Source organism: Pollachius pollachius, assembly GCF_949987615.1.
Source record: "Pollachius pollachius genome assembly, chromosome: 6".
In the NCBI taxonomy this organism is placed as follows: Eukaryota; Metazoa; Chordata; class Actinopteri; order Gadiformes; family Gadidae; genus Pollachius; species Pollachius pollachius.
In genome coordinates, this window is record NC_136939.1 from 9937594 (window position 1) to 9956241 (window position 18648).

Genomic DNA, 18648 nt, shown 5'->3' on the forward strand with positions numbered 1-18648 from the left:
CATTACACTACACTCTTACTCCAATTATGCTACAGCCAACAACAATTCATCGCCGACAAATTTGGGTCACAATCAGTGGTGAAGTTCACAGAGCAAGCTCCAGAAACCACTGTCGTTAGCGTATGGGATTAAGTTAATCCCGTCGTCGACATATGTCGTCTATTCTAAAGTCTACGGAGAGATAATGCAGAGCTGTAACTGAACCGTCGGCTTGGTAACCACCTAGGAAAACTGGGCAGTATAAGACCATACTTTGACATGGCCGTGTTAATCATTATATTTTCTATCTTTCAAAGTAGTATCGCTGTTAAGTTAGATTTAATGAGACGTATAATAACAAATAACATTTTCCGAATGTGTAAACATAATATTCTGTAGAATATTGGAAAACTAATGTGCATCAGTCTGTCTAATTGGTCATTTTAGACTCATTATTATTCATCATAATATATACATTTCCATAAACAGGGAAAGCAAAACTCTGTTTACATTTCAACAGTAAGATATCGGTTCAAAAACATGGTGACGTTTTAATTCGTTTTCCAATGCTCAGCGTACAGAGTACACTGTTACAGTTTTACTGTGAATCCAGAGGGTATATTTTACCCTCCCTACGAACAGTGTGTCTCTTCTGCTGGAACAAGACACCAGGGATATTAAAGTGCAGCATTGTTAGCCTCCTGCTGAAACCAGTCAAAGTGGACCGGTCGTCCACAGAGACCGCGGCGAGCATTGCCTTACAGGCGCACGCAGCACTTCACTCCACACCTCTCCACGCCAGAAACACTCTGGTCAATTATTAATGCCACAGACTGGAAAAACTTTCTCTTTCCGTCTTTATTTATTTTTCAAAGTCTTGATATTATTTCCAAGGCTTTAAATATTGACTTGGGGTACGGGGGGAGGTGTGTGTGGGTGTGTGTATGGGTTGGTCAACAAGAGGGTAAGGTGGCTCGTTCATTAATGTATAGGGATGGGAGATGGACAAAGACAATGGCACAGAAGGGTGTGCACACAGACACACAAACAGAGACACACTTTGCTACTTTAAAATGCAAGTGCTATAGAGCTAAAGGGAATGGACGGTGCGTCGATGGGCACTGAGATGTAAATAACAACCATTTGCTCCAGGATTCGTGGGTCGCTATCGTCCATTATTTAGCACAGAGACGAGCCTGGGATATGTGACTGGATGATCATTCTGACAGCGTTTACATGGATGACAGTTACAGATGGGTCACAACGCCAGAGACACCCTCCATCAATTTGTTTTGGCATTCCAGCACTATTTTATTATTAAGAAATAAATATGCTTGGCTATAAAGTAGCATGCTGTTAAACTTATACGATTATTGCCTTATTCTATTTACTGTTTAAAACTGTAAACAAAATGAAAGCCTTCATTTTGACTGCAAAAGAACTGCAAAGAACAGGTCTGGGATGAGCAAATCTATAAATACATTTTATAGCATAACTCCCAGTATACACAACACACAGGAAACACACTTGCGGCAAATCCATTTATGGACAATTAAAGGATTGCTATAGATCTCAACATGGATGCTTCCCCCTCAGCGGTTAAATGTGAAACGTCATCAAAAAAAAAAGAAAAAAACTCAAAGCAATCGCTGGCTAGTCCACGTTTTCGCCCTCCACCCAAAAAGGGCAAAATTACATTAGCTCTTGTCTATTGAGTTTGTTAAATGCCCCACATAAAGTGAATTTGCCCCTCAGGGCTGTGTGGGAGCACCGTTGTATGGTAAGTGATTTGAATGACCAGAGCAGGGGAATGCTGCAGTGGTTTCTATCAGACACACAAATGGGTCAATGCAGGGGGGCTAAGTGACATGGCTAGGAGACACACGGCTAGCTAGCAGCCCCCCCCACTCTGGTGGAAAGAACTGCAGAGGACCTGGCTGTCATTAGGTCAGACAGACCGGGGTCATACAGACACACACACCCAGACACACCAGAAGTACACACTGAACAATCAAGTGAATGAGTAGCCACACTGGTCTTACAAGTGCACACTCACGCACGCACACACACACACACACAAACACACACACACACACACACACAGACGCATACATAGACACACACAGACCTAGGGCCACTTCCAAAGACATCAACCTTGCATCGACCAGCCAGACTGGTAGTCTTGTCGGTCCCATGTTACCAATGAGTGTGTCTGTGTGTGTTTGTGTGTGTGTGTGTGTGTGTGTGTGTGTGTGTGTGTATGTGTGTGTGTGTGTGTGTGTGTGTGTGTGTCTGAGTGTGTCTGTATGCATGTGTGTGTGTGTGTTTATGTGTGTGTGTGTGTGTGTGTGTGTGCATGTGTGTGTGTGTGTTTGTGTGTGTGTGTGTGTGTGTCAGTGTCTGTGTCTATGTCTGTGTATGCGTTCAAGTGTATGTGCAGTATGTAAATGTATTTGAGTTACATAGTAAATTCATGTACATAATCAATGTACCTATGTAAGGTACTTAATGTACACCAACTGAGTATTCATACATGCATGTAGATAGGTTTGAGCGAATGCATGCACCGCACAGTGTAGTACAGAGAAATATGAATGCTGGACTCACTCTCTGCGTTGATTGACATGGTGTCCTTCTCCCATGACACCACAGTGATGTAGGCCTCCACCGAGGTGGGGATAATGCACTTGAAGACGGCCACATTGCCTCTCATGGCCTTCTGGTCCTCCACGCGGACCGTGTAGGGCTCCCGTAGGACTGGAGCAGGAGAGGAGGGCTTTGTCAATGCATACACATTATAAACACTGATAGAGTCTGATACATGTTCGAAGGAGAACATGTGGATCATGTATTTATACGTTTCCATTGGACTGTGTTTCACTTACTCACTGATGATTAAGTGGTATTTGTTAGCAACAAACTCAAACATGAGTTTGTTGCTATTAATCTTATTATTAATGTTATTAGTCTTATATTTTTTCACATTTCTTCATGATTCATAGGAGTTTCAATATAACTTCCTTGTCTAAGCTGTATACTGAATGAATTCTGCTGTTTGTATTTAGTCGTAAGTAGGTGTTTTCATATCTGTGTTCTTAGTGTATGTGGCTAGTATTTTCTGCTTTCAATAAAGTTACACAGGGCTCTCTCGTAAAAGATCTCCTGTTCCAATAAAGATAAAACAAAATAAAAAACCAGAGTAACGCCAGTGGGTTGTGTGGGGGGAACGGTGACAGAGTAAAAACGCCACTGACCAGCCTTGATGTGGACATCCTGACTGCGGATCCGTCCTGAGGGGTTCTCGGCCGTGCAGTAGTAGCTGTTGTCGTGGATGAGCTTGGAGAAGCTGGACGGGGGGATGTGGAAGATCTGGAGCGTGCCGTTGGCGTGCACATGGCGGATCCCCGGCACGTCGTAGATCTCCTCGCCGGTGGCCAGGTACCAGCGCAGGGAGATGGGCGGCGCGCCGGTGGCGAGACAGGGCACCGCGGTCCCTGTGGTGCTGGCGAACACTACCTCTTGCACAGATGCATTGACAAAATATAAGCTGGAACGTAAATCTTCACCGAAAACTGCACGGAGAAGGGGAGAGAGGAAGAGAGGGCGTGTGAGATTGGGATGAGTTGTAACTTGTGTGTGTTTTTGCTTTGTTTCTATGAAGATAAATAGTGGTTGGGTTAGTAAGGCCCATGGATTTAAAGATAAACTGGGAGGAATACAATTAGAAAAACACATTATGGTCCTTCGGGAAATATGATGTACGTTGATGTTAAAATACAATGCGTTTCACCCCAAGCAAAAGCTTTATGTTTAGTATAAACTTGCGTTGTCTTTTGCATTGCGACAACCAACAAATCATCTTGGGTCTCTAAATGTGCCTTGAGATAAACTATTATTCACGCGTTTCCATAACCAAACTAATGATGTTTCTTTTTTTACAGCTGCCTGTCCATTATTCCACCGTACTCTGTGCATTATTTCTGTTTTGTTGTAGTTGTAGCAGCCGCTGCGGGCCGTCTTCAGTGGCGTGGATAGCGTTTGGAGCGCTGGTGTCTTTTGTTCTCTGAGGAGAGGCGATACTTCAAACAGATCCTCAAATTGAACATGCAGAACTAGTAATAGGCCTATAATAATGTAAATTATTATAAGCCGTCAGACAGCATACCAGACATAAATACAAAAGAAATGGTTGCACCCATATCTGATAACCTTTGGTCAGGAGAACTTCTTGTCTTCAGTTTGCCATGTTTTACATAAAACAAACTTATTTTTTATATTTATAATGTGTTTTAATAAACTGTCTAAACAGCATAGTATGCTGGGACAGATGCCAAATCTGTCCCAGATAGATTGATCACCAAGACTGGCAATTTCTAAGATAAGATACAAAGACCAGCCTCAAGACACAGGTATTCTACACCTGTGTCACGGCTAGCGAAGTTACAGCGCAAGCTCTAGGAACCGGCGTTTGCAATCATGCTTCATGGCAAGTCTGTATTTGTCAAGAGAAAGTGAGCGTTAATAAACTTTATGATGAAGGTAACTATAAGAGCGTCAATATATAACTCAATCTAAGCAAAATTGCCTGATATTCCTTTCAAATCCCGCAACAAACAGTGATAACAACCAGTGGGCCCGCTAGCATCATGTTCTCTCTCTCTCTCTCTCTCTCTTTCTCACTCACTCTCTCTCTCTTTCGCGGTCGCCGGCCCGTGCCAGTGCGACAGCTGCCAATCCCGCGAGCTCCACCGGGACCAAACATTTTAGCGCTTCATAAATTCCTAATGAGCGCACTCAAATCACCGGCAGCTTCCAACCCAACGGCCGTTCGACCCGTTACGACAAACAAACACTCCCGCGAACACGTGTTTCCGCACTTTTTTTTTTTAGCTGCACTCACTTCTCACAGACATGACACAGAGGAGAAGTCGAAGGTGTTGAAAACCAGAACGGATGTAGCCGTCAGCGACTAGAGACCTTCCGGAGCCCTTCCACTGTCTTTCCTTTCAAGTGGTCTAATGGGAGTCACAGGGAGTTTCGGCTGGTTTCCTTTTGGGAGTTCCTTTCTTGGGATTTTTTTTAGTGTGTTAATATGTATGGGAAATTAATGAATGAATGGGCCTGTCCTTCGTAAGAATGTAGGCTGTTCTCGTATTGTTGGGATATTATCTGGAGGCTGGTCTTTGTATCTTATCTTAGAAATCACCAGTCGTGGTGATCAATCAGGGTGATAATTAATGGCTGACTAATTATGTGTTACAGAGAGAGAGACAGAGATAGGGAGAGTAAGAGAGACAGAGAGAGAGAGAGACTTCCTTTCTGAGCCTGGTGGTTGACCCACAGATGCAGTGTGGATATACATTTACTTCTCACTGTTATCAGGGGCAAACCTCGATGGAAAGGTGAGGGAATGGAGGCACTCAGACATTTACACATAGGCAACCATTAACAGCGGGACAGAATAAACGTGTAAGGATGGGAAGACCAACAGAGTGATAGAGAACTGAGCACATCAGAAGGGCCAAACATGGTCTCCAACTTCTTTCAATTTCAATCACTTCCTCAAACCAGGTTATTTCATCTTCTAGCCTCTCATCCCCTCTTCTCCAACATTCTCTTATCTTCTGTCATCTCATTTCCTGTTATCTCCCATTCTGTCTTCTCCTCACCCTCCTCCCCTCCTCACTCAGCCGCTCTCCTTGTCGTCTCTCCCCTACCCCTCCCCCCTCTCACCCCTCTCATCCTTGACTCCCCCTTCCCCTCCTCTCTTCCCCCCTCCCACCTCCCCTCGTCCTCTCTCCACATTCCCATCCCATCCTCTAATCACCTCTACCCCTTCTCCTCATCCTCTCTCCCCCCTCCACTCTCATCTCCTTGTATCCAACCCCCCCCCCCCCCTTCCTGTCCTCCCCATTTTAATAACCTTCATCTGATCTTCATCCTCCTCTGACCCTGGCCCTTAGTCGACCTCTGCAGAAGGTTGCAGGTGTGTTTGTGTGTGTGTGTGTGTGTGTGTGTGTGTGTGTGTGTGTGTGTGTGTGTGTGTGTGTTTGTGTGTGTGTGTGTGTGTGTGTGTGTTCATAGGTTTAACACTGTTCTATGACCTTGTGCGAGGCATGTTGGAATACAAGGACCTTACCATGAAACCTTGGTTATTATTTCTCGAATCTCTATCTTTGATATTACTTATTTATTAGTTCTCTTCTCTCCATCTTTAATATCACCTTGGCACATGAGACATTTAAGTTAAAGCACATCTGCAAAAATAGGAAATAACGAACAAAATAGAAAATGGAGCCGATAGAAATAGGAAATGAAATGTTATTTGGTTCACTAAAGTGCAGTACAACGGTGTCATTGTAACACTCTTTTACACTATCACATCCTAACCCAGATTGCTGAGCCGCTATTGTATTCACTTTTGCCCCATGTGTGGTTGCCTCTACCTGCCTCTACCGAACACAGTAAAGAAAACGATATTAAAAACCGGCCTGTACCACCTCGCTTCGATTGAGACTGTGTGTGGGCGAGTGTTGGCTGTCGCAGAGAGTGTGTTTGTGTATCGCAAGCTTAAATAATAATCTCTTTAACGACGTCGTCCAAAAGTGAAATGTAACACATACAAACGGGTGTCCCCACAAGTATCAAGCGTCTTGTAATTGCGATGCAAGGGAGCAACACGACTGTCACTATGATACACCGATAAAGCCCTGTAGGTAGAACCCTGGATAGGGAGGGGTGGTGGTGTTGGCCCATGGGGGATCAGACCCACCCATCGGAATTTTAAAACTGAAATAGAATGAAAGATTAATGGAGATTCCATCAATGCGCGGTCCACCGTCGACCTGCGTCGAAGAGGAGGTTTGTGTCCTGTAGCACATTGGTCCTAACCTTTTCATTTCTCTCTCTCTCGCTCTCTCTCTCTCTCTCTCTCTCTCTCTCTCTCTCTTCTCTCTCTCTCTCTCTCTCTACCTGTGTCTGTCTGTCTCTCTTTGTTTCTGTCTATTGAACGTATACAAAGCATCTTTTTTTAGGCCTGTTTATAAAAAACGCATCTTTAAGTCAAAAATAATACCAGAACTTCTATAGTTATTTATTGTATTTAGTTTATATATGCATCCTGGATATTGCATTTTACTGTGTGTTTGTTATTGTTATATGGGTAATTGAGTTTTGTGCAATACACATCCCGTATAACCACACACCGGTAACCAGGCTCTACGATTCAGCAGTATTGTTTATTGTTTTTAATCGTATAAACCCAAACACATAGTGGGGAAAAAGTGCAATAGTTCAATAATGGATCCAACACATTTATAATGAATGGTGCCTGCAGTTGTTTTGCTGGTGGAGGGAGAGAGGGAGAGAGAGTGAGAGAGAGAGAGAGAGAGATAGAAGAGAGAGAAATAAGGGTGTGGTAGGGGCTAACGAGGGTTAGGGGAAGCTCCTGTGTGTTCATGGCTGGTGAAATAATGCCCGCTGCAGTGGCTGTTGGTGTCAGGAGCTATTGGTGGCAGCCATGGCTGAAGCCAGCTAATCCCCACTTGCAGGTGACTCCTAATGCACTTCGCCTGTCCTACCCCATTCAGATGCAGGCAACCCCCTGCCCTCACACACACACACACACACACACACACACACACACACACACACACACACACACACACACACACACACACACACACACACACACACAAACATTTGCACACTCACGCCATTTCCATGTACAGAGCTCAGGACCTTGACAGCTCAAGGGCAAGAGACACATCTCGGTCAAAGAGCGTGCACGTGGGCATGTCGGAAGGACCGGAGGTGCACGTGCTTGCGTGTGCTTGTGTGATTGAGAGAAGGACCGTTCATTGGTGCGTGTGTGCCTTGTGTGCTTGTGTGTTTGTATGTGTTTGTGTGTCTTTGCATGTGTGTGTGTGTGGATGTGTTTATGTCTCTGCAAGCCTTGAGTGTGTGTGTCTGTGTGTCTGTGCATGTGTGTGTGTGTGTCTATGTGCGTGTGTGTCTGTGTGTGCCTGAAAGTGTGTGTGTGTGTCTGTGTGCCTGAGAGTACGTGTTGGTGTGTGTGTGTGTGGGGGGGTGTGTGTGTGGGTGTGTGTGCAAGCACCCGCGCCTGCACGCTTCACGAGTGGATGTCCTAATATATCACGTCAGCGTTATTTTCGCCTGCCATCTCAGACACCACATGTGAAGGAGATCCAGCCTTGACCTACAGAGTATATTACATCGACCCACATGAACATCTTCGCTAAAGAAATAAGAAACAACATGCAACTGTATGTATTAATTAAGAATATTCTTAATAGCACAACTTTGTTTATGAGTTCCATTCATTTTCCTTTTGAGTCTCAAGAGTAAGCCTTTGAAGGGTTCCATACATTTGACATCTATAAGTCAAGGCCCCGGACGGAAGTCCTTAAAGTGCCTGCTTTAAAAAAAAAGGCAATTTATTAGAGTAAGCATCTGATCAATACACAGCTGGCTAAACACGCAACATAAAGAGGGCTCTGCATTATCACATGCATTAGCCCTCCGATGTGTCAGGAGCTTTTTGCTGGCCCCTGTGTACCTCAACAAAAGCACCATTAATCAAACATACACCGCGGTTGAATCTGTCACTATGGGCTGTATGGTTGATTAACTCGCTTTTTTCATATTCTCTAAACGTGTGAGCTGAAAAGATATTCCTTTAATAGTGCGGGATGCGCCCGGTTCTGTTGTGATACTCACCACTCACGGTGCTGCTACTGTTTACGTTAATACAATGCAACAGTCCCTCTGATGGTTTTATCACACTGGGCAGAATTTAGTAGTAATATTAACTGCTCTCTAGTTATTCTATGGCTCTTCCTTGCAAGAGTCAAAGATTTATTCCTGGTGAAATACAGCATAGTAAGATATGTCAGAGAGAACTTCTGAAAAAATGGGTGAACTTGTGGAGGATGGGGTGTGGGTTGTGGCGAGGAGGGTGTGTCTGACCAGCTGAAGCTACTCTGACAGATTGGGGCACGTGCTGCTGCAGGTAATTAAGGCTGCAGAGCCCGCCCAAGGAGACCCGAGTGTGGGGCTTTTTTTATTTATTTCAGGGGGAAGTTGTGAAGTCCAGAGGAGCGGAGGTAAATGGGGGTGAGACTGAGGCGGTGGGGGGGTATTCAGGGAACGGACAGGAGTGTAGAATAGGATACGGTCGGCCCTACCCCCTTCTTTAATTTGCCACCCCCTCTGCCTTGCCCTTAGGGCTACAAGGGGGCTGCGCAGCGCAGGCCTGCACTGTGTGCTGAGACGCAGCAGCCACAAGCTGGGGGACAGGGAGGGGGGGGGAGGAGTGGAGGAGGGAGGGAGGGAGGGAGGGAGGGAGGGAGGGAGGGAGGGTGAGGTGGGGGTGGGGATGGGGGGGGGGACTGGCTTTGCTTGCCTGCATAAGCGGCCCCCAATTTGCTCTCATTAATAATGTTAGAGATGCACACTCGGCACTGTGCGGTGGCTATGCAAAAAAAAAAAAAGAACACAGATATTATCCTCCTCTGATGTGCACTCTCCAGAGGCTGGGAGCAGAGGGGGAGCAGCAGGAGCAGGAGGAGGAGGAGGAGGGTTGTGTGCATGCAGAGGATGGCTTTGCTGATGCATATGCGAACCTGGAACGCTCGTTTGGAGCCGAAAGAAGTCGCGAGGGTGAAAGTCACAGTGATGTTCCCCCCCACCAAGACTTAAATGAGTGGCAGAGCGCAGAGACGGAGCTGCGGAAATGTACAGTAGCCAATAGGAGATTAGAGAGGCAGAGACAGATAGAGACCGCAGAAAGAAATCGAAGAGAGAATGAAGATTGTTTTTCTAAGCAAGATTAATATAGTGGGAGAAGGAAAGCCACCTTTAATAAAATTAACTTAACAGCGGTTTCAAAATGCGCTGATGAGCCTTCCTTAGTGAAATGGTGTTGAAATTAAAGTGGGTTCAGGCTAGTTTCTGTTAATTGTTTACACCATGATCGAAGATTAAATCCCAAGGTGTGTTGTTGATGTGTGGTTTATCTCAGAGAGTTTTACACAGCTTTGGAGATTGCCAGGCGAGCCGACTGTACACAGCACCCAAATAGGAGTTTGAATGGTTACGTTCAAACTCAAAGCTACCCAGAGCATTATTAACCTATTTTTCAACTTTATCTTGGGAGAGCGTTTTGTCAGTGTTCTAATGTTCTAATGAAAGAAATGTATTGGAGGATATTTGTTTTGAAAGGACATCAACATTAGCTGTATGTCAAAACATTCTCTATACTTTTTCGTTTAGCACTCTAAAATAGTTGACATGATAATAATCAGCATGGTTTGATAAAGGAAATGTTAGTGACATAATATGTCAAGAAATAATTATGACTTTGCATCTCAGGTCTTTGGTTGGGACAGTGGCGTGCAGCAGTATTGTAGAACATCCTTCCTCTCCTTTGAATCTGACGGGAATGCCTCAAAATGGGTAATAGGTACAGTACAACACAGTACACCTCGCTATGACGTCCAACCAATAATATTTTAAAGGTGTAAAAATGAGTGGACTATCTTAATCATCAATCATTTTGAAAGACTCCAGGGGGAGAGGCAGAAGCAAAGGGACCGGGATTGTCTTGGCGGTGGGTCGAGAGGGGCCGAAGTCCTGCGGTTAAAGGGGAGTGTGGGTCAGTTGACTAGACATGGCTGCCATCTTGCTCTTATCCATCCTACAGACATCCTCTGTAAGCCCAACCCCCCCCCCCCCCCCCCGCCCCCGACTTCCCTCTATCCCTGTCACCCCATCCCCCTCCTCCGCAATCCTCCATTTGCCTGGAAGGAAAAGGCTATTTCATCTTCATCACTAAAGATGGCTGCAAGGCAGTCCTTTCTGTTTACAACGCACTTCCATCAGGCCATTTTCGAGTCCATATTTTTTGTGTTTAACGAAAAAGGAATTTGAATTTCTCACGTGAAAGTGTATAAGTGAAACTATCCATTACACTGTGTGGTATGAACTCTACATTAGGGGCATTATATGGAACATAGATGCTAATGCATCCATCCCTGCGCCTTCGATTCAATGGGATAAGCCCCATGGTCCATTGGGGTGGGAAAATAACTGCAGTAATACCAGGGAAGCGATTTGAATCTACGTAGGATGTTTCTTCATCCATCATCATCACACCAACCCACCACAAAACACTCTCTTCAGAGGTGTCAAAAAAAAAAGAAAAGGCGTGTTTTGGTTAACTGCCAGTATAATGCCACGCCGTGACCCTTGGGATCATCTCTTAATCCTACCCAGATACATATTGTCCCGCTCCATAAAGTAGCTGGATACTGTGTGTTTCAATCTGTTATCCTCACCCTCTCGCACATCCTTCACGTCTGCTCTGCAAGAGGGATGAGCGAGGAGGGGGCTTTTGCAAACATGGCCGGGCGGGCAAAGTACACATAAACGTATGAGGGGAAAGAGAGCGTTTAGTGGTCGGGATTAATCAAATTATAATTTAATCATCTGATCAAACACCAATTAACATAATCATGTCTGGTGGAGGCCTGATAGAGGGGCGACTGAGGCGGAATGGACCGGGGGGGGGGGGGGGAAGAGGGGAGGAGGGAGAGGAGGGAGGAGAGGAACTGGGCTTTTAAATGCCAGGGTCTTTGAAATTGTTGCACATTTTCCAATGCTAATCAGTGGCTCGTGTGAACACAGTTCACCATATGGAGGGAGATGTGTGTTGAGCTGCTCTATCCAAACATTGCTTAGTGGAAATCTGTGCAAATCGCCAACTGATTCATCAGTCTCACCAACACCATTTCATGTCCTGATGGGGTTGACGATTCCCCATCTCCAGTGAAATCATAAATGATATTGTTTAAAATGTGGGTAAGCAAAAGGGTTTTCAAAGTTTATGAGTGGGGAATTATTCAATGTTTGTTTATATTTCCATTTTAGATGAGCCGTCTGAAATGCTACATCAACATACACATACCAATGAATTTTGAACTGAACTCAAACTGTTTATCGGATGGTGGGGGAAAAATGTCTACAACATTTGTGTCTACATCCAGGAATAGCGTGAAGAAAACCATTTCGCTCAGGGCCATTTGGCGAAAACCTAGACAACTTGACTCATCCAATAGCTCCCGAGTATGTTGGTATAAAGTTTATTTGCCTAGTGCTATTCATTGAATGCCCATCTGACGTAGGTAAAAAAACAAACCTGTTTTTACTTTGACCTGCGAATACCAACAAGACTACAATGCGACAGTGTTAACCTATTGTCTCTGAGTTGGCTTGGTGGTGGCTTGGCAAAACACAACTAAAAGACAGGCTAATATTTGTTCTGGCGTATGCTGCTAATAACTAACTGCTTCTCATATAATACATAACAACGTGGAACTGCTGTGGTGTCAGAGAAGCTTGTGTCACGATACGTAACCTCTGCTGAATGCCACGATGTCTAGCTCTCCCTTGCTCAGTACAGGCCACAGCTGGCCTTTACTGAGGTTTGTTAGCCTAAAAAGGTAGACCTACAACCCGCCCTTTAATCATACCAAGACCAATGAGGACTGTATGGATTCAGCACAAGCTTCTAATCCTGTTCAGCAATAAGGTGGTACAGACAGCAGGGTGATCAAGGCAAGCATTCTGGCCTACTTTACAATGGTGGACTTATAACTGCTAGTGGTGAAGGATAACATACATGGGACTTGACTGATCCCTGTGACGGTTCCTTGTTGTTTTATGGTCTTTATCCAAGCCTGAACTCTTTAGAAAGGTCCAACAAAAGCAAACCTCCAACTACTTTTCAGGGTTTTTTTCTTCTTCTTCCACGATACAATTTGTTGCTTCATGCAAGTACATTTTCTTGCACTATGTTAAATTGCGAAAATACAATGGAGTGTCAGTTTGCAAGCTACCTGGCTATGCATGTCAAAAGGAATAAGCCATGCTCATCAACCAATGAGGAGCTTTAGAACAGGAATTGTTGAATTCAATAAATTAATACAGGTCCTTGCACAATCATTACTCCACCTGAAAGTGAGACCTCCATGTTAATATCTATTAGTGGCCAAATATGTACATATATAAAATGTATTTTGGCAGGTACAGATGAATAAGATGTATATGTATTAGTTATAATGAAATCTGGATTTGAAGATTACAATAAATAATGGAAAATGTGTGTGGAGGTTTAGAATAATAATTATAGAACAATACATAGTCATTACTGCAAAGAAGTACTGTGCCCATGTACAAATGTATATCACATTTACATAAAGATATATATATATATATATATATATATATATATATATATATATATATATAATATTCAAATCAAGCGCTACATTACAGAGGCGATGGCTGCCTAAAAATAGGCCAGGCTTTTGTCTCGGCAAAAGAGAAATGGCCTAATTCGATATGAAATCTTTGAGCAGTAGATACCACAAGAACGCAGCACAAGTCCCCCCCCCCTACCCACCCCCACCCTCTCCCTATTTCCCCCCTTAAACCCCCTCCTCCCCCTGCCTCTTTTTCTGCCTCAGCAGCCGCCATCATCGTCTCCTTAAGCATTCTAGTCTGGGTTAAATGGGACCGTTAACAGTTCAGTGTGCAGCCATTAACATATGCTGGAGTCTGTTCTCCGCTTTACAGCCAAGTCGAGGTGCTGGTGTAAACACAAACATAAACCCAAGGGGAAGGGGGCGGGTGGAGGGGCCTAATTCCCAGTTGATGAATTTGATGCATTTTGTTACCGCTTTCATCCATAAAAAAACAATAATCTTAAACTGGAGAAGAACATCATGGATTATTCCAATTCAGGTTTTGAGGTAAACCCTCATAGACAGTGAAGTTACTATGCCGTATGTGATTGTAACTGATGCACTGCTAGAGTAGAACTTACACAGCATTCAAGCTGTGAAAGATAGATCATCACACTTTCATGAAAACGGTTGTCAGCATCTTAAATTTATAACACTTATTTAGAGGAAATATTCCAAACACACCTTTTATTGTCCTTTGACACAACCGTTTATCAATATAAAAGATTATACATTAATAGGACCTGTAATGTCTTCCTCAAATATATTTGCTGCACTTATTTTTCTCCCAATCTAAATAATAACACATTCTGATAATGTGCTCTCTGTGCGAGTTTGACAAAAGCCTACAGACCTAGTTTCTATCCTGCCAAAATTTCCACCATGTTGATGGAACCACATACATCAATATACTATAAAGCATCCATACAGATTTAGCTAAATGGCGGCGTTAGATAAATTGTCATTATTAATGTGAAATGGAACATCTATGCCTTTATCTAAGAAGAGAAGATGGGTCAACAAAGACATTCACTCATCAAAACTTCTGAGCTGTAGTGCAAAAGAGCTATTAAAATGATTATCCATGCCCCCTCTTGCATGTAAATACAAAGTCAAATTCAAACCGCCATTTTTATTAGTCCACTCTATCCATCAAAGGACAGTGGAGGAATTAAGTCAACATTTCCAGAATCCCACCCCACCTTGTCACCGGAGCCGGGCTTGATTACGATCTCTGAGCTGATGACAGCTTTATCGGGGTTAATCTCATACCTGAGTTCCCTGGGCTAGTGCGTATCTAAATGAGAAGTGTAAGTGTTGCTGACAGGTATTCAGATGCAGGGGCCCTCGGATATGCTTTAATCTTCCAAACCAGGCTCGCTTCAGCCCCTCCCCCCCGGTAGGAGAGAGCGAGCGGCCCTGAGCTACACGCTAACGTACATTTGTAAAACAACATTTCATTGCTTTTTTTTCACACATAGAGTAGTCAAGATTAATTCAAGCCTTGGGATTTTTTTCATTCTAATGTGCGTTCTTCTGTGCCTTTGGTTTCCAGGAGCCATGCAGAGCAATAGAAAACACATGCAGATGTACACGGTGCAATGCTAAGTGCCTGTTGAGGCTTTACAGTATTTACATTGCTTATTAGAGACCAATTGAGCATACGATGACTATCCCTCTACCCTCTCTATAGCTAAGATAAGACAAAATGCATAATCTGCTTGCCCACATCAGTTGCTGGTGAATGCTGAATGGTCGATTTAGGGTTTTAACTGACATACAGTGCATAAATACTAAGTGCCATAGAAATAAACTATTATTAACTATTATTGCAAATAGTTCATACAGGTAGACAGACAGACAGACAGACAGACAGACAGACAGACAGACAGACAGACAGACAGACAGACAGACAGACAGACAGACAGACAGATAGATAGATAGATAGATAGATAGATAGATAGATAGATAGATAGATAGATAGATAGATAGACAGACAGATAAATAGATAGATAGATAGATAGATAGATAGATAGATAGATAGATAGATAGATAGATAGATAGATAGATAGACAGATAGATTTATAAGTAGACAGATAAACACAGATAGATAGAAAGATAGATAGATAGGTAAATAGATAGATAGGATATAATTACAGATATAGGTTATATGAATATATTATTCAACATTATTCTCTATATACCCATTTATCCATCAATGTATCGCATAAATAATAACCTGTTTCCAAACTGCAACTTAAACCAAAAAGAATAAATTGGAGTGGATTAAAAACAGTAGTGAAGTCTTTTTTTCCCAGAGTTCTCTCATTGCATAACCTCGTAGAGGAGTGGGGGTGAGGCAGGTTGGTGTATCAGACGAGGGGAGGACTTCCGGGGTCAGAGTGCAGCCGTGCTTCGTACCTCCTAGCCCACACTGCGACAACCCTGGTTATCCACGTCTCCATGCAGAGACCAGTGGCAGAAGGACATACTGGTGGAGACCAGAGCCCCTAAAAGCCGTCGTTCTCTACGCCATGAAGCACCTGCATTCACAAGAATGCAGAATAATTGTTTTCAAGGCCAGGCGATCGAGTAGGAATGGAGTTTAGGAGAAAAAGCCCATTGGCTGTTTTCATCATTTGAATCCACCGATTTGCTTTGGGTCTTTCAATGACGTAGATCCTTTTATTGATTGTGTGTTGTGGAGAGATTAGGGAGGCAAAATGCAAAATGGAGGACTTTCACATTATGCAGCATGGTCGACACTATTTCTGTAAATAAAAATAAATCCTCTTCGAATCCACTACAATTGTGTTGAGGATTGTGGTCGGCACAATGAAATAGGTTGCAACACCCGAAACTGTCAATGTAAAACATCTCAGAATTAAGATTTCCATTCAATTTGTGTCTGTATGGCCATGGCTATAGGGTTTGCGATGTGCAGCGAATGAAGATTGTCTCTGAATTAACAGGGCTAAGGGTGGTCATTCAAAGTTTCCATGCCGAAGCCTCCTGTAGTAGCAGCCATTTTGCAACACTATTGCCTGGACCAAAGGAACACACACACATACAAGAAAAAAAACAACAAGAATGTGCTCAGACAAGCACTATTCAGTACTACTGGGTGATATCTGCAACGGGCATGCCCGCCTGCATGAACAGGTCTGCTGGTCTGTATTCGGACACAGTCATGGCCGAAACAGCAGAGGAGAGAGAAAAGCCTTTTTTTGCATAGCGCCACCATCACTGTGTTTTTTTTGTTTTTTTTAAATACTCTATTCTCTTCCATAAACAATGCTGCCTTCACACAGCCCTATAGCATGGCAACAAAATGGTTTTCCTGTCATCTCTGGTTGACGCATCACACTCTACCTACCACAAACCCCCAGCGCCCCTCTCTCCCCCACCCCCCAACCTCCAGTCTCAACTGCACATGTCCATGTTTTTTATTTCATAGAAAGGAACCTCTCTGTTCGCCAATCTATTTTTTTTTTTTTTACAATCTTCTAAATGCCCCAATTTTCCTTCGTGTCCCCCCCTCCCCCCCCCCCCCCCCCCCCCCACCAACCACAGCCCTCCTCAATGCACCCCCACCCATCCCCACCCCTGCTCCTCCACTTCCTCACACACCCTTCGTGTATTCGGTGTAAAACCGCTCCATCCTAGCCCAAAAGGACCCTTTTGTTCCGTATGATATCTTATTATTTACTGTGCACGGACCAAAGGGGGGCGCCGGGCTTTAGTCTGGAAATGGTTGACTTGTGAGGAAGGTTTTGTACCCCCAACCAAAATCTGTCTGTGCTTCTAACATGGCGCTTGCAATGCAACAGAAGAAAAAAAAACCTGCCAGGCGCTTTAATCCCTTTTGAGAAGATGCCTGAAACATTGGTCAAGACAGAGCAGAATTTCTATTTCAATACTGTGCAGAGCAAAGGAATATTGGATTGTACACTGCATTCTTGATTGTCATATGTCTTAATATGCAGTTTGTTGATATAGTGTGTGTCTTGTGTAGATTCTGCACCATGTTTTTTTTTGGGCATTCAGAACTATTCAACTTATATTTTTAATGCTAAGATGCATATAGGAAGCTATCATTATTTGATTGCAATTCATTGGTTAAATGATTATGAATCCCTCTTAATTCTAGAGACAGTTTAGCATAAATTGTCAATTGTATTAAACATGCAAATAAACATGATTTTTTTGGGGGAAATATCTATATCTTACAAAAGACATAGAATAAAACTGTGATTATGAATTGCTATTAGACATTTGAGAATATAATCAAAACAAATTTAGCTCAGGCTTAGGCCCAGCACAATAAGGAAGATGAGAGAGGCATGTATTACTGCTGTAGTAATCAATCAAAAATATTCAGAATTATTTCATTTAGTTATGATGTAGGCTGTTCTTTATAAATATAATTGGTAGATCGAAAATATATAATTGCAAATAACCTACATTTGGCTTTATGCGTATTTTTCACACAATCCTTCTCTCCACTCGCTTTAACCCCCCTTTTCTTTCCCCATCTCTCCCTCTCTCTTTAGAACAAATACGAAACAAGAACATTGGAATGTAAAACATGTTAAACTAATTGATAAACGTCAATACAAAAAAGCTGCATACGCAAACAACCTCAATGCGACGACCCATTGGTTGTTAGGGCACATTAAGGGACAAATAGCTTTTATCCAAATATGAAGTCATTATTCACCAAACCCAGCACATAGGTAGGCCTACAGCCTGTTGGTGGCACGCTCCTGCCTTTTAGATAGTTTAAGATAACTTGAAGCTCATTTGCATATATTAATGACCTACCATTCAAGATGCACTGGGAAAAGATAAAAGCCAATATCCACATGCCCCGCTCCGGTCAATATCCAAGCTATGATTTGTCTTCTTCTTTTCACTCCACGCTTTCTTCCTGAAATCCCCCTTGTTTTGCTGAAACAAGTCAAATGCAACGGAAAGAGATGGTTCATAAAAATAAAAAAAATCTCTCTCTCCGGATCCCTCTCTCTCTCTGGTGCGCGCTCCTTCTCTCTCTCTGTCTCTCTCTCTCTGAATCCTTTACGTTTGGGGATGATGGGGTATGGCTCCTGGTGGCTGTATCCTTGCACAGAGCTCTGATCCGAGCGTATACGGCTCCTTTAGAAAGAGCCACACCGTGCTTTGGCGCAGCCTTCCCCGCGTCTATGCGCGACGCTGTGCAGGTTGCATGGAGGAGACTGGGGTCCTTGCGCTCTGGTCCAGGTGAGTCCTGCTCCTGCTGCTGCTGCTGGCTGCTGCTAGGGCTGCTGCTGAGTCAGAGTGGAGACCGGAGGATGGAGACGCAATA

The 18648-nt window shown here is 43.5% G+C and overlaps 1 protein-coding gene across 2 annotated transcripts in view; it reads right to left on the reverse strand.

Moving 5' to 3' along the window:
- Positions 1 to 18213, reverse strand: part of dscama (Down syndrome cell adhesion molecule a) — a gene marked incomplete at its 3' end in the record, with an annotated part of 85955 nt that extends 67742 nt beyond the window's left edge. For both annotated transcript variants that reach the window (XM_079738616.1, XM_079738615.1), the window contains exons 1-3: positions 18129 to 18213; positions 3234 to 3551; positions 2587 to 2736 (exon numbers count right to left, since the gene is read on the reverse strand). In XM_079738616.1, the coding sequence (XP_079594742.1) occupies positions 2587 to 2736; positions 3234 to 3551; positions 18129 to 18171 (511 nt within the window). In that variant the 5' untranslated portion in view covers positions 18172 to 18213. The remainder of the gene's footprint in view (positions 1 to 2586; positions 2737 to 3233; positions 3552 to 18128) is intronic.
- Between the last annotated feature and the right edge of the window lie 435 nt (positions 18214 to 18648).